General features: G+C 42.6%; 3 protein-coding genes across 3 annotated transcripts in view; all 3 read left to right on the forward strand.

Moving 5' to 3' along the window:
- LOC121542520 (uncharacterized protein C12orf56-like) overlaps positions 1 to 10,335 on the forward strand; it is a 38,806-nt gene extending 28,471 nt beyond the window's left edge. The window contains exons 4-13 of the mRNA XM_041851915.2: positions 3,418 to 3,853; positions 3,923 to 4,008; positions 4,280 to 4,424; positions 4,538 to 4,629; positions 5,101 to 5,190; positions 5,449 to 5,569; positions 6,958 to 7,032; positions 7,151 to 7,228; positions 7,358 to 7,536; positions 9,424 to 10,335. Of these exons, the coding sequence (XP_041707849.2) occupies positions 3,418 to 3,853; positions 3,923 to 4,008; positions 4,280 to 4,424; positions 4,538 to 4,629; positions 5,101 to 5,190; positions 5,449 to 5,569; positions 6,958 to 7,032; positions 7,151 to 7,228; positions 7,358 to 7,536; positions 9,424 to 9,538 (1,417 nt within the window). The 3' untranslated portion in view covers positions 9,539 to 10,335. The remainder of the gene's footprint in view (positions 1 to 3,417; positions 3,854 to 3,922; positions 4,009 to 4,279; positions 4,425 to 4,537; positions 4,630 to 5,100; positions 5,191 to 5,448; positions 5,570 to 6,957; positions 7,033 to 7,150; positions 7,229 to 7,357; positions 7,537 to 9,423) is intronic.
- A 216-nt stretch (positions 10,336 to 10,551) lies between these two features.
- LOC121543668 (single-stranded DNA-binding protein, mitochondrial) lies at positions 10,552 to 13,320 on the forward strand. Its single transcript, XM_041853716.2, has 6 exons — positions 10,552 to 10,624; positions 11,904 to 11,976; positions 12,095 to 12,152; positions 12,334 to 12,562; positions 12,803 to 12,891; positions 12,994 to 13,320. The coding sequence occupies exons 2-6, from the start codon at positions 11,953 to 11,955 to the stop codon at positions 13,038 to 13,040; spliced, it is 447 nt and encodes a 148-aa protein (XP_041709650.1). The 5' UTR covers positions 10,552 to 10,624; positions 11,904 to 11,952; the 3' UTR covers positions 13,041 to 13,320.
- Positions 13,321 to 13,443: 123 nt separating this feature from the next.
- LOC121543669 (cyclic AMP-responsive element-binding protein 3-like protein 2) overlaps positions 13,444 to 16,049 on the forward strand; it is a 31,422-nt gene continuing 28,816 nt past the window's right edge. The window contains exon 1 of the mRNA XM_041853717.1: positions 13,444 to 15,213. Within this exon, the coding sequence (XP_041709651.1) occupies positions 15,115 to 15,213 (99 nt within the window). The 5' untranslated portion in view covers positions 13,444 to 15,114. The remainder of the gene's footprint in view (positions 15,214 to 16,049) is intronic.

Here is a 16,049-nt window from a genome sequence, read left to right on the forward strand (position 1 = left end):
CTGTGTGAATTTAAGTATGCTCTCTCTAATTCTCTCGTTCTCTCTTTCTCTCTGAGAACCTGAGCCCTAGGACCATACGTCAGGACTACCGGGCATGATGACACCTTGCTGTCCCCAGTCCGCCTGGCCTTGCTGCTATTCCAGTTTCAACTGTTCTGCCTGCGGCTACGAAACCCCTACCTGTCCCAGACCTGCTGTTTTCAACTCTAAATGATCGGCTATGAAAAGCCAACTGAGAGACCTGAGCCCTAGGACCATACGTCGGGACTACCGGCCGTGGTGACTCCTTGCTGTCCGCAGTCCGCCTGGCCTTGCTGCTATTCCAGTTTAAACTGTTCTGCCTGCGGTTATGGAACCCCTACCTGTCCCAGACCTGCTGTTTTAAACTCTAATGATCGGCTATGAAAAGCCAACTGAGATTTATTCCTGATTATTATTTGACCATGCTTGTCACTTATGAACATTTTTGAACATCTTGGCATGGTTCTGTTATAATCTCCACCCGGCACAGCCAGAAGAGGACTGGCCACCCCTCATAGCCTGGTTCCTCTCTAGGTTTCTTCCTAGGTTTTGCCTTTCTAGGGAGTTTTTCCTAGCCACCGTGCTTCTACACCTGCATTACTAGCTGTTTGGGGTTTTAGGCTGGGTTTCTGTACAGCACTTCGAGATATTAGCTGATGTAAGAAGGGCTATATAAAATAAAATTGATTGATTGAAATTGATTGAATGAGTAGGTGTGTCCAAACTTTTGACTGGTACTGTATATCACAGTCATAGCAAGTTTAAAAAAAATCTGCAATCGTTACTGAAAATGTTGTTGTAGTTAAGGATACATTGGTCGTCATAATAATTGTAATTACAACAAGATATCTCATGATATATCTCTGACTATCTCTTAATAGCGCCAATATATTACTGACATATTCACGGTAACTTCATACCAGAGCAATGAAACAGAGTACCATACAGTGTAAGTGACTATTAAACTGTTAGAAAATTATTTATACAATATTTTACTGTAATTACAAGGGATTAAAGCAAGCAGGTTGGCTGTAGACATTTGCATATTATAGCATATTAATTATTATTAGCTGTTATATCACTTGCACTTCTAGAGGCCTAAACAAAGGCTTCCAAACTGGCCGGGATTATAGGGAAAACAGATAAAATGGACATGGATAAATATTAAACCATTAAAGGTTTAAGACCAGCTACCACTTTGATCTGTTCGCTATAAACATTTAATTGTTAGGGAACTACTACCACATATCACTTAAATTGGTACAAGACTCTCACTAACAGGTGCAACAAATAAAGCCACTTACAAGGCATGCCTAAAATATGCTAATGAGCCAGTGATTCTTTCTCCTCCCACAATATTGCTCCACAATGCTCCATAATTTACGGTATGCTGCAGTAGATGTATAGCAAAACAGCAATACAGTACTATATTGTTGAATTGTATTGAAAATATAATCAGAAATTGCTAATAGTTAATATTTAATTACATAATTATTCAAGCATACCAAGTGATATTTGATGTTTTATATCACTTGCACTTTAGGCCTTAACAAAGGCTTATAAACTGACAGTGACTACAGGGAAAAACAGACCAAAAGGACGTTTATAGCCACTCAGCCATTAAAGATTTGAGACTGGCTGCCACTCTGATCTGTCCCTTAAATGTAATTGTTAGGGAACCACTACCACATATCACTTAAATTGGTACAGCACTCTCACTAACGGGTGCCACAAATATAGCCTCTTACAGTAAAAGCCTCAAAATATGTTAATGCATACAAACTAGTATTCAAAAGGTTTTTGGCACTCCAAAAATGCGGTATGATACTGTGTTCTGAATTACAGTAAATTACTGGCAGCAATTTGCCAGTAAGTTACTGTAGAGTTCCAGGACAAGGTTTGTAGAATTCCTAAAATACAGTATATTACCGTACTCTGTGGCGGTACAGCATTCTCACTCACGGGCGCAACAAATATAGCCTCTTACAAGGCACGCCTTAAAATATGTTAATGAGCAAGAGACTCTTTCCCTGCCCACAACATTTTCCCACATTGCACCATAATTAATACTGTCACGATCGTCGGGAACAGAGGACCAAGGCGCAGCGTTGAAGGTGAACATGCTTTTATTGATGCTACACGAACAAAACAACAAACGATAACGTGACGTCCTCGGTTTAAACACAAACCTAATTGGAACAAGATCCCACACCATACTGTGGGAAACAGGCTGACTAAGTATGGTTCCCAATCAGAGACAACAAGCAACAGCTGATTCACGTTGCCTCTGATTGAGAACCACACTGGCCAACATAGAAACACAATACTAGAACGAACACAAATGAAAACTCACACCCTGGCTCAACATACTAGAGTCCCCAGAGCCAGGGCGTGACAAATACTGTAAAACACATTTACGGTATTTTACTGTGCATTCGACAGTGTATTACTGTTGAAATTACAGAAAGGTCTTAGTGTGCTGTAAAACAAATGTACTGTATTTTACTGTGCGTTCTGCGATAATCTATTGTATTCAGATTATACAGTATCATACTGTTGATTAATACTGTAAGTTAATGATAAAATTACAAAAACGGCTAACAGTGTGTTGTAGCACTCAGAAAAAGGAACTAAATACAGATGCAATGCAGAAAATGTAAAGCATGTACTGTATTTGAGGTTTAAAAATCCCGAGTGGCACAGCAGTCTAAGGCACTGCATCGCTCCTGAAGTTTGTCATTTCCATTTTGAAATTTCAGACTGGATTTTCCCTTATGAAAAATGTATTAACCCCTACAAAAATGTCCATTAATTATAAAACACATAATAATAAAAATGTCCTGTTGCTGCAGGATTATTTGCCTGCTGTAGCAAACTGGCTCAAATGAAGATCCTACATCTGTATAGACACAGGCTCTTTAAATAATTGGGTTTTACTCTAAGGATCATGACAGTAAATCTACACATGGAACGATATCCACATGGAAAGAAACCCTCCTCTATCTCTTCCTCCTCCTCTCAGTGGGGATTTCGAAAAGAGTTGAAGGAATGAGAGGAGAAGGGAGGGAGAAGAGATAGAAGAAGTGAAGGGCAGATAGATAGAGAGAGACCGGCTTACTGAGTGAGTGACCTTGTCAAGGTTCCAGGTCAGGATTAGATAGCTGTTTCTCTGTGCCAGGGGAATATCCTCCCTCCTCACTGCCCTCGCACTCTGCCCCCTGGTGGGCTAACACAGCATTACCTTGTTGTCCTGCCACGAGCCACGAAGTTACCAAAGTTCAACTTACTCTGAGTTGTGTAATGTGGTTCAAATTGTGTGTGTGTTTGACTAGGTAAGGTGCTTGGGTGTGTTTCTGACACAGTCACACTGACTGTACCATCTCTCTGTCTCCCCAGTAGGAACAGGGAGGAGGAGGAGGAAGAGGAGGTGCTCAGGCTGAAGACCACACGCTCAGCCTCATGCCCTAACCCTGAAACCCTTGGTCAGAGACAGGGTCTAAGACTGACCCTGCCTCGCCCTCTACCCCACCCAGTTTCCCCAGCCCTCTCCCTCCACTCCCCCCGTTCCCCCCTGTCACCCGTCTCTCCCTCTCTCTCTCCCTCCCCCCCGGGTGACCGGACCCAGAGGCCCCCGGAGGCCCCTTTGGTGCCCAGCAGGAGAGGCTCGGTGCTAGCTCGCCTCCTGAAGAGAGAGAGGGTGGTTAGAGAGAGGGATGGAGAGAAGGATGAAGAGGAGGGAGGAGAGAGAGAGGCGGAGCTGCATCTGTACGCTGTGTCGCCTACATCTCGGATCTACCTGCACCTGCAAAGCTCCTGGAACAGTTACATTATAGTGAGTCATTCACTGTGTGTGTGTGTGTGTTATAATGTTGTAATAATGTGTATGTTGTTTTTTCTTCAGAGGTCGACGTTGCTGTTGGACCCCCTCTACAGAAGGAGATGCAATGTCATGTTGAACACCTCCCCACAGAAACAACCTCCCATTAGGTACTTTCAAATACTGTTCCCCGATCAGATGCTGTTGCTGTTCCCATCAGGGTCATGTTCAGTTGACACAAAACGGAAGAAAACTGATCAAAATGGGGAGGTACTACCTGAACTTGTCCATTAAGAAACGCTTGTTTTGTTGCCCTAATGAACACAACCCTGATTTTGTTCCTCCATCAGATACTGTTCCCCAGTTGATAGTTTTCCCCATCAGATACTGTTCCAACATATTGTTCCATGGTCATTCACTCACTCCCTTGTTGGTGTGTAGCTGGGAGCGTACAGCCCACCTGTTCCGCCAGCTGAGTGGTGAGTTGCTTCAGGAGGGCATCAGTCTGGAAGGCATATATCTGCTCCTCCAGGAGCTCCGCACCGCAGCACACCGCAGCATCACCCTAAGGAAACTCTTCTGGAGGGTGAGATCACATGGATATTTGTGTGTGTGTGTGTGTGTGTGTTTGTTTCTGTGACTGTGTGTGTACTGCTTTCTCCATACATAACTGTGTGTGTATGTGTGTGTGTGTGTTAGTCCAATGACATGTTTCCGTTCCTGGTGCGGATGCTGGAAGACTCCCTGCGGAGCTGTCAGAGGCCGGAGACCAACACAGCAGACAGCCTACTGTGAGTGACACTGTGTGTGTGTGTGTGTGTGTGTGTGTGTGTGTGTGTGTGTGTGTGTGTGTGTGTGTGTGTGTGTGTGAGCACAAAGCTGACAGCCTACTTTGAGTGTCTACAGGGGTCCTGGGTTAACACCGGGTTAAGACTACCTCTTATCTTTTATAACATCACCACCATCACTTGAACAGGTTTAGTAGAGTGCCACTATGAAACACCTGAGTGTGGATTAACTAAGGAACCCCGCTGGGTTTTCTTTGGGGGTTTTAAGCAGCTTTGTCTTTATGCAACTAGATTATGGGTTGAATGTGGAACTCTGTGTCACTACTACACTGTCACGGAGGTCGGGTTGCGTGACAGGTGACAAGTCTCACTGGCCCCCTCCTGTGGTCAAGAATATAAAGGTTAAACTCCATCATACATGTTCTCAAAATGGGTTTATCTCTGACCGTAACCCACTTTGTCTCCTGTGTCCAGGCTGTGTACTCTGATCGCTCAGACCCTGGCCTTGATGTTCAGAGAGACAGAGATCGAGCCGGCTCGACTCAACATGCTTACAACCAAGCAGTGAGTACACACACACATTCTCTCTCTCTCCTTCCTTCCTTCCTTCCCTCACTCCCTGTTTCTATCTATGTATCTATCTATGTATCTATGTATCTATGTATCTATCTATCTATCTATCTATCTATCTATCTATCTATCTATCTATCTATCTATCTATCTATCTATCTATCTATCTATCTATCTATCTATCTATCTATCTATCTCTATCTATATCATAGGAGTATATCTAACAGGAGACTGTGTTGTCTCTGTCTGCAGAGGTGCCCTGACAGCCAGGCTGTTACTAGCGTTGGTGTGTGACCCAGAGCTCCAGAGCCAGACCCAGGGATCGAGGAGCATCTCCCCAGACTCAAGACAGGGCTCTCCCCCACATACAGAGGTGAGTGTGGGCCCTGGATATAATTGGTTGGACATTAACATTTTGTGTGGTTGTGTATATGTTTATGTGACTTGTGCAATAGGAATTTCCAGGTGAACAAAAGAGAAGAGCAGTAAAGTCAATCAAAAATCTATCTGGTTTATTACAAGTTGCAACAGGGAAACACCTTCAGCCCAGAAGCAAAGAAAATGTCTAACTGGCCTTCTCTGAGAAGGCCCTAGTATCCTATTCAGCAGACAACTGTTCTGTATCAGCCCAAGAGGCTTGCAGGAAGTCAAAACAAAAGGCCAGTGACTTTGTGCTATAGAATCACACAGTGTTCAGCAGAAGGTCATCAATACCACACAACAGTGAATAATCAGTGTCCTCGGCAGTCTGGTGTCAACAGATAAGACAACAATCCATAACATTCAACTCTAGTGACCATCAACCCACATCTTGCACAAACACGGGAAATCATGTGTATTACAGAAAGGGAAAATATTAGGGGTGTAACGATTCGTTTTAACAACGATTCGATTTGTATCACGATTCGTGGTTGTCGATACGATTCAAGGACGATATTGGTTCATTTAGAACGATACGATCCGAAACGATTCAGTGACTTGAAATCGATTCAGTAACCTTTTAGCCAAAAATTCAACCAGTGTGACTGAAATAAATACCTGGATACTGGACAGTGCAGGTGAAGTTTCCTAGATTCCTGTTTCTTGTAAGGACCGCAATGGTGGCTTGATAATTTCTCGCTCGTCGGCTTCTCCTCTGTCGTCCGCCATGCTATGTTTTGTTGTCTTTGTGCCTTTGCGCTGCTGCTGGCGCGGGCGATGACGTCACGGATAGGCAGACTGAATCGAGTAATGTTTAAAGCCTTTATCATTAAAAGTGCTAAGAAAAAACATCCATATAAAGTCTGACGTGCTTAAATCCAATGGGTTATTTCCTAGTATCGATACAATCGATTTATTACATTTAAAACGATGTTAGATTGATATATGTTGTCCAAAAGGCCAACTCGCCGAGCACAGATCGATGTAGTTGGATCATAGGAATATAAATCGATACATCGATGTAATAGATGGATCGTTACACCCCTAGAAAATATATAAATATGCTAAGCATTGTCTAAATAATTGTCTAATAATTGTAAAGTGGTTATCCCACTGGCTATAGGGTGAATGCACCAATTTGTAAGTCGCTCTGGATAAGAGCGTCTGCTAAATGACGTAAATGTGCCCTTGAGCAAGGCACTTAACCCTAATTGCTCCTGTAAGTCGCTCTGGATAAGAGCGTCTGCTAAATGACTAAAATGTAAATGTAAATGTAAATCACTCCACATTAAATATTAACTTTATTCATCTTAAATATTCCCATTACAACTTGTCTCTCAGCTGCAGGGCCTGTTAGAGGACTACCTGGATGCAGCGTGCTCTCTGCTGTTTGAACTGGTGGTGCTCTGTCAGGAGGTGAGTGCCCTTCACAGCAGGCAATGGAAAGAAACTCCCACACCCTAAGCATGCTAATATACAGTATACTATATTAACTGTACAGTATGTAACCTAATGATGAACTCTGTTTCTACAGGCCAGCCGAACTCCATCTCTAGAGCACTTCCTGACTGTAGGCTGGATCCTGAGAATACTGCAGCCTCATCCCTCTTTAGTATGCCTCTACTTATTTGAATTAATAAGCACTTCAATTATATTATACCTTGTCCGATGTGTTGAATCTCCCTCTGTCAGCCTGTCTCATGGTTGGTTTCCCCCTGTATCTCTCTCTTCCTCTCCACAGCTGTCGTTCGTGGGGTACCAGGCTCGGCAGGTGGTAGTGGTTCTGTCTGGGTCCCAGGCCCCTCTCAGCCCATCCCAGGCTGCTCTGTTGTTCCAGCGCTGTAGGGTTCTGCTGGCCTGCCTGAAGTTCAGCTCCCACCTGGGCCAGCACCTCCGCACGGAGTACAGAGAGGAGTTCAGGTGAGAGGTAGCATCAGTCAAACATGGTTCCAGTTCCCCTACCTTAGAATTGTTTGTTCCATTTGTTGTCTGTAGATGGCAGTATGTATGTGTGTATGTATATGTATGTGTAGATATATATATATATATACAGTTGAAGTCGGAAGTTTACATACACTTAGGTTGGAGTCATTAAAACTCGTTTTGCAACCACTCCACAAATTTCTTGTTAACAAACTATAGTTTTGGCAAGTCGGTTAGGACATCTACTTTGTGCATGACACAAGTAATTTTTCCAACAATTGTTTACAGACAGATTATTTCACTTAGAATTCACTGTATCACAATTCCAGTGGGTCAGAAGTTTACTGTAAGTTGACTGTGCCTTTAAACAGCTTGGAAAATTCCAGAAAATTATGTAATGGCTTTGGAAGCTTCTGATAGGCTAATTGACATCATTTGAGTCAATTGGAGGTGTACCTGTGTATGTATTTCAAGGCCTACCTTCAAACTCTGTGCCTCTTTGCTTGACATCATGGGAAAATCAAAATAAATCAGCCAAGACCTCAGAAAAACAATTGTAGACCTCCACAAGTCTGGTTCATCCTTGGGAGCAATTTCCAAATGCCTGAAGGTACCACGTTTATCTGTACAAACAATAGTACGCAAGTATAAACACCATGGGACCATGCAGCCGTCATACCGCTCAGGAAGGAGACGTGTTCTATCTCCTAGAGATGAACGTACTTTGGTGGAAAAGTGCAAATCAATCCCAGAACAACAGCAAAGGACCTTGTGAAGATGCTGGAGGAAACAGGTACAAAAGTATCTATATCCACAGTAAAGTGGGCCAAAATTCACCCAACTTATTGTGGGAAGCTTGTGGAAGGCTACCCGAAACGTTTGACCCAAGTTAAACAATTTAAAGGCAATGCTACCAAATACTAATTGAGTGTATGTAAACTTCTGACCCACTGGGAATGTGATAAAAGAAACAAAAGCAGAAATAAATCATTCTCTCTACTATTATTTTGACATTTCACATTCTTAAAATAAAGTTGTGATCCTAACTGACCTAAGACAGGGAATTTTTACTAGGATTAAATGTCAGGAATTGTGAAAAATGGAGTTAAAATGTATTTGGCTAAGGTGTATGTAAACTTCCGACTTCAACTGTGTGTGTATGTGTATATATACAGAGTGCCGTGAAAAAGTATTTGCCCCCTTTCTGATTTTCTCTATTTTTGCATATTTTTGATACTGAATGTTATCAGAACTTCAACCAAAACCTAATATTAGATAAAGGGAACCTGAGTTTACAAATAAGCTTGTTTCAAGTTCTGCCACATCTCAATTGCGATTAGGTCTGGACTTTGACTAGGCCATTCCAAACTTCAAATGTGTTGCTTTTTAACCATTTTCATATAGACTTGATTGTATGTTTTGGATCATTGTCTTGCTGCATAACCCAGCTGCGCTTCAGCTTCAGCTCACTGACGGATGGCCTGACATTCTCTCGTAGAATTATCTGATACAGAACAGAATTCATGGTTCCTTCTATTAAGGCAAGTCGTCTAGGTCCCGAGGCAGCAAAGCATCCCCAAACCATCACGCTACCACCACCATGCTTGACTGTTGATATGAGGTTCTTACTGTGGAATGCAGTGTTTGGTGTTCGCCAGGCCTAATGGGACCCATGTTGTCCAAAAAGTTTACTCAAGTTTGCCAAAAAGCATCTGGAAGCACCTGGATGATCATCAAGACTTTTGGAAGAATGTTCTATGGACAGATGAGTCAAAAGTATAACTTTTAGTGTGTATATACAGTATATACATATATACTGCACTGTCCAGCTCAAGGGTAATGGTATTGCATATATCTTCCATCTGGTATGGTATTCTCTTGCAGGTATTATGTGAAGCTGCCCTGTGTGGAGGAGAAGTTGCCCCCCGACTACCCCATCAGTCAGCCTGCTCTACGCCTCGTCTCTCAACTGCTGGGACTTATCATACAGAAGTCCTGACCACATACACTACATGCATTTCCTTGATTCATAGACAGACGTACTTATTCTCATATGTTTTTAGAATTATAGTGTATATCAGGGTTTCTTATACTATGGGTCGGGACCCAAAGTGGGCCCTGTGCATGTGAGATGTGGGTACAATCTACAATCACACTCTATTTCTTCTTAATTTGGGTCGTCAAAGGACGATTTGGGTCACAGAGTATGGTCAATTGGACATATACTCTATCAAACTCTCTCACAGACATGGGGACATGACATTGCTCTGGGAAGGTGTGCCTTTGTCTGAGTGGTGTGTGGTTTCTGAAGGACCGTAGAAGTTTCCCTTCTGTGTGGGTACAATACTGTACATACTTGTGTTTGTCTTTACACCTGGTGAGAGTTACGATGCGAGGCATCTCTCTCTTCTCTTCTCTCCTAAACATGGCCTTGTTCTCAGGTTAACTGTCATGTAATGGCAGTCAGAAGGGTCAGATAGGTTGTAATAAAATTAATGAATTTAATCAAGGTAATACACATCTCACTTTCTAGGATATTCAGCCTACGCTAGAAATTAATAAAAATGCCACTTGTTGAGCAAAAGGCATGTTCCACAGATGTACCTTATTACTGTAGTACATGATATAGGCCTACTGATTTGTAAAACCCTGTGTGCAGTATTTACTTAGACACATTATCTATTCGTTTTGATTCAGAATTGTATGCATTTACTTAGATTGTATTGTATATCATCATCTGAGTACTCTCTGAGCAGAGGATTGTAACCAATGGTTTTCTAGAACTCAACCATGTTAACTGGCCTATAAAATAAAGATACTATCCAGCTCTGTTGTTTATATATTGTGTCATCCAGTTTCGCTGGAGACGACATCCATACTATTTGGAAATAAAACCTATAGGTTAGTATGTAATGTCCCGCACATATAATATTTTATCATCAACTTAAAAATTGTCATTTTAAAGTATTTGATCCAGCCCACAGTATCAGCGGAACTGTCTATTGCCTTCTACAGTGGATCACGGACCTATATTAGCGACGGACCGGAAGCAGCGTGTACTGAAGGATCTCGGTTACTGCATCATGTAAGTTTAATTAACTTGCTGTATGTCCTTAGATATATGATGATAAACAACAAGCATTCTGGCATTTGTAGGACAAGTGTACTTTTTATGGCTGTTTATGTCTCGGACCTATTATCTATCTCTCCACTCCAATTGCAACTTATGTAGCGAACTAGCGGGGCATGACTAACATCAGTAGAGGTTACAATGTAACGTTAGCAAGCCATTTACACATGGTTATAATGCGATACAATTGATTTTTATTGTTACGTTCTCCCCTCGGGTGTAGCTCGTCTGAGGAGGAGACGTAAATGCCCGTGCACACAATGTAAACTAGATGGATGGGATAGAAATGTGGGGTGTAACGAACTAAAATAACCAGGCACAACAACCAGAACTCAATGTTAGTTGAGGGAAAAGTAAGGTATTAAACAAAATTAATATACAACACCCATTTAAGAAACAGTAATAAAACAAAGACCAATCAAACAAACCAGGGAAGGTATGAAGGGAATGTTTGGGAACAGGGTCCAAGTAATGAAAATAAACACAAGGTCCCTCCTCTTATACACACCGAATCCGTCCTAACACACTCTAAACCCTAACCCGCTTTCCTACCTGTTACCACAAATACAGGGGTGACACCCGCCCGGCTAACCTAGTGTGTAAAACAGTGGGTTATCTACGTGTGAATGTACACCCATGGGCAGAACTACCTTTCCCTTCTCCAGGACCTAGGTAGGGTGGAATACAGCAGGAGGACAGGCTGGACCACAAACAAAGATAAATTAAAACAACCAAATCTTCAGCCAAATAAAAAGTGCCCTCTCTAGCTCACGCGACAAACAGTTTATATGCTCTAGTCAATCAGTTACTCAACCACAGCTGCCAGGACTCCGGACCGAAGTCAGCCACAACTCAGCACACCTGTAATAACCAGAATGCACAAACAGAACTACCACTCTGAACCAAACACACACTACAAAGGACGATTGGGAGAAAGAAAAACATGTCACACGTAACATTTATGGAGACAATGTAGTTAGCTAACCATACTAGACCTATTTCAAGCAGAAGAGTCGCTGGGCTACTATTATTGTCTTTGATTGTAGCTAACTAGGTATTTGAAGAATGGTAGCTAGATACCAACTGGAACAGCTACCCAAATATGACAGGTGTGACTATAGAAGAAAGACAATTGTGTCCATGTAACTTGCTGGCTGTTAGTCAGGATTAAAGCTCTAACTACTGCTCATAGCCTCATCTTGAGATGACGTCAACATGATACTCTTTCTTACAGTCTGTCTATCCACTTTACTGTCATAAAGTCCGTCCAGCAAACAGAGAGGATGTTGAGAAACGGAGCAGCACAGGTAAGTGTGCAACACACCTACTCCAGCTGTTCCCCCTTAATCGCTACTCTACTGTAATTTTGTGGCTGTGACTCCTTGGCTGACTGTAGTGTTCTGTCTTTATGCCTCTTCCCTGCAGGTTTTCAGACAGCTGGTCAGACACCAGTCTACAGACACCAGCCTGATCCTGGAGAGATGTGAGTGTAGACAGTCAGGGCACTTTCTCTGTTTTTTTTCATCTATTGAACACAAACAACCCAGACCAGCTGATGTCTGTCCGCTTCTCTGTCTTCCCCCATAGCTTTGACGTGTGTACTCCTTAATGTCTTCCACTGTGGCTTTGACATGTGTGTTCTCCTCTTTGTTCCCCCCCCCCAGCGATTAACCGTGTTCAGTTGCTGGGCCGCGTGGGGCAGGACCCTGTCATGAGACAGGTGGAGGGACGGAACCCCGTCACCATCTTCTCCATGGCAACCAACGAGATGTGGCGCTCCGGGGACGTGGAGACCTCCCCCGCAGGAGATGTCAGCCAGAAGACGACGTGGCATCGTGTGTCAGTCTTCAAGCCTGGTCTGAGGGATGTGGCTTACCAGTATGTCAAGAAAGGGTATGTATATCTTTCACTCTGTGTCGCCCTGTATACTGTGGGTTGTCAATTTCTCATACTTAGTTTCTATTTCTCTGGGGACTAGGAGCCTGATAAGTAAAAAAAAAAAATATGTCTGTCTTACCTACTCATTTCTAGAAGTGTCTTTGCAATTAACACATGGATGATAACTGGTCTTATAACAATCTGCAGAAAACGTATCAGTAACACATTCCTTGGTTCTGTGTGCCCCTGATCTAGGTCAAGGGTTCTGGTGGAGGGGAAGTTGGATTACGGGGAGTACGTAGACAAGAACAACGTCAGACGCCAGGCTACCACCATCATTGCAGGTGAGAGAGGGGAACACACAGTCAGACACATTTCACATTCACAGACATACATTTTTGTATTTTCATAACAATAAAATTTTTGGATTATTTTCCCTTCTACAGACAACATTATATTCTTAAGCGACAACATTCGAGGGAAGGATCAATGAGGGAAGTGGTGCTCTTCATCTAGGAGGAAGACTGAAGCTCTTTTTGTATAGCTACTCTATTGTCTATATATTAACTGACTGTGGAAGGAGCTGTGTGCCTGCTATCTAAATGGGACAGAACACAGTGTAACACCTCTGTTGACAGGAGTTGGCTGTAGAGAATGATAGAGGACTATCTGGCCCATTATGGCGTCAGTGAGCGCACTGGCAGCGCCATTGAGGCCATCTCCATTTTGAAGTAGTCCATTTTCTTCATATACTACATCTATGAGTTGGTAAACAAACTGAAAGGGTGCATACTTCCACCTGGAGTGTATTGTTTGAACAGGTATAAAGCCAAGGTTGGCGATTTACTGCCACCTGCAGTTATGGAATGTTTTCTCACGAGTATAATTAATTGGCTGATCCCTCCTGATGACCTGGATGGAATTATGTGATCCTTCCTTAACCCATAGGAAGTCCCACCCAGTTGACTACTTCGATATGGTGGAAGTCCTCAATGGCCCTGCCCATGCTAAAACGTGCTTATGGGCACTAAAGTCCTCAATCATTCTCTATGAGTGCGTCAGAGAATGCCTAAACATTGGGTCACATGGATGTATTCCATCCCCCAACATTTTTGTTACGCTACTACTGTATAATAATAGTTTACATCCATTTGCTCTACTCTTGGTGGAGTATTACTGATGGAACTGAGTTTCAAAGCAGAACGAAAAGGATTAGGCCTTAAAGATGAGGAGTTAGGGTTGTTTCTCCAGAGAAACCAAATCATAGATGAGAAAAATAAATATGTGATGTGTGACTGACTCTCATCCACATAAGGCTGTACCCAAAACTATGATTGTGCCAGTTTCATATTGAATGTTATACCACCTGTTTTCTTCTCAGCATGTCTTTCTGTTCTATTTCAAAGAGAATTTGAAACTTGTAACTATTTGTTTAATTTCGGTTTCATTCCCCCTTAAAAATACCTTCTTTTTTTTCTCCCTGAAATCACCAGATTCTCACCTCAATTCTGGCTGGGCGAAGTTTGTACTCCTGTTGTTTAATGTACTTTTATGTATCATGTAGAATATACCTTTTTTCCCATAACTTTTGCCTCTCTTAAATTCAATATCCACACATTAGTGGAATATGTTTCTTAGCAGAATGTCCTCTTTGACCTGTTTTTTGGCAGACAACTCTGGAGTTGCAGAAAAAGTGAAGTTATTGCAGCAGAAAGTGGTTATTCGAGCACTTATTTTCTCAAGCTTTAACTTGATTGGTTGATTTGCATTCCTTGGAGGCAGTGTGTAGAACGAAGGATTCTTGTCTTTCTCTGATTTGTTACCTAACGTATGTTAATATTATTTAATTGGCTTATTCTCTTGTCAATCAAAGACTCGGGCTCAAAGGCTTTGGATTGGTCGCAGACCCTGTCCGTCACAGACGGTCTGAACATAAGGACCCGTTTGATTGGTATGACGCAGATGGACAGGAGCGGGGCTTTCTCAGTGTGGAAGTTGTAAATTCTCCATCAATTTCTGACCGAAATTATTGCAATGTTTCATGTGAACATTGTCTCTATATACATTGTAGGTGTTGCGCTAAATGTATATCCATTGCATTGTATGTTACCCTTTATCTTGATACAACCTACGGAGATGTAATGCAAATACTGTAGTGTTTTAGTCTGATTATATGTCGCTACTCCCGCCCCTGCCCCCACCCACATTCCTGCCTGTCTGGTCTGTTCTGGCGGTGGGTAGCAAACTGCATCAAGGAAAAAGAGGAGGAAAAAGTCCATAGAACTCTTTGCCAAGAAAATAAACAAGAACCAACACGGGGCAGCCTTCCTCTTCCTCTATTTTCCCCTTTTAATATTGTAATTGGGAGATAACTGCTTTGTTGGCAGCACTACTATGTATATTACGGCGTTGTAGCTAAATCAACTGCGTGGACTGAGTGGAAAAAGTAACATACTGCGGTTGATATCGCTGCAAAGTGTGTGAAGGAGTGTATTTGTAAAGTATCATCATCAAGGGAACTGACATCTTACGACACATTGTGAATCAGTGCGGTCGCATCGCCAAGGATGGAAATATTGGACAGTACTGAGTCCTTTTTACACTGGGATAGGAATCTCAGCGAGCTGTCGGAGCCTGGAGAAAACGAACATCTCTTGTACAGCACAGTAAGTTATAGATAGGCAAACATAAACACTACGAACCATTATTGCACTGCCACACTTGTCAACGGCACTTCTATTATTATTATTGAATAACACCATGGTTCTTAAGGTTTCACTGGACTGGTAGTGAAAATATGCCATCCATCAATTGTTTTTCTTTTGTTAGTAATTACAATTGAGTCAGTGCTTTTTGCAATGCAAACTATGATTAGCCTATTTATTGCCCTACACAGGCACCCCACGAGTGAGGTAGGTCGATGGGCTAATTTATAAATTATTCGGTTTGGGGTGACAGAGTTAATGATGGATCCAGCTAGCTCAGAGGATGGGAACCAGACACTTATACTAGGCTGAGACTTTCTCGGCTGTATAGATTTAGTGTGTCTTCTTCCAATGCCCTAGATTAGGGATACTAGCTGGAAACTTAAAACCACAGTGAATCCACACCATGCTGGTCTTATTTCTGTGTATTGGGCCAAGTCATCCCTTCTGCCATCTACACCTTCCCAGTTCCCATGTTCTCTAACTGCAGAACACACATTTCACTATAACATGCACCAGTGTTGTGCCCTCAGCAAAGCCATTGTTCTTAACCCACAGCAGGGAACTGTGTCCATAGACCTGCAGAACTATACAGCCTGTGTGAATAGTAAATCCCAGGCTATGTGAGAAGAAACTGTACAGCCTCTGTGTGAGCGAGTGAGTAGCAGGCTGTGTGTGTGCGGAGGAAAGGTTGATATTCTCAGATGGCACGAGAACAGAACAGTGTCTTTGTTCAAGTCTCCCGTGCCCCCCTCTCCATTCCTTGGGTTGGGTTTGAAGCCTACACACACACTCAC

Source organism: Coregonus clupeaformis, unplaced genomic scaffold, assembly GCF_020615455.1.
Source record: "Coregonus clupeaformis isolate EN_2021a unplaced genomic scaffold, ASM2061545v1 scaf0025, whole genome shotgun sequence".
Lineage (NCBI taxonomy): Eukaryota > Metazoa > Chordata > Actinopteri > Salmoniformes > Salmonidae > Coregonus > Coregonus clupeaformis.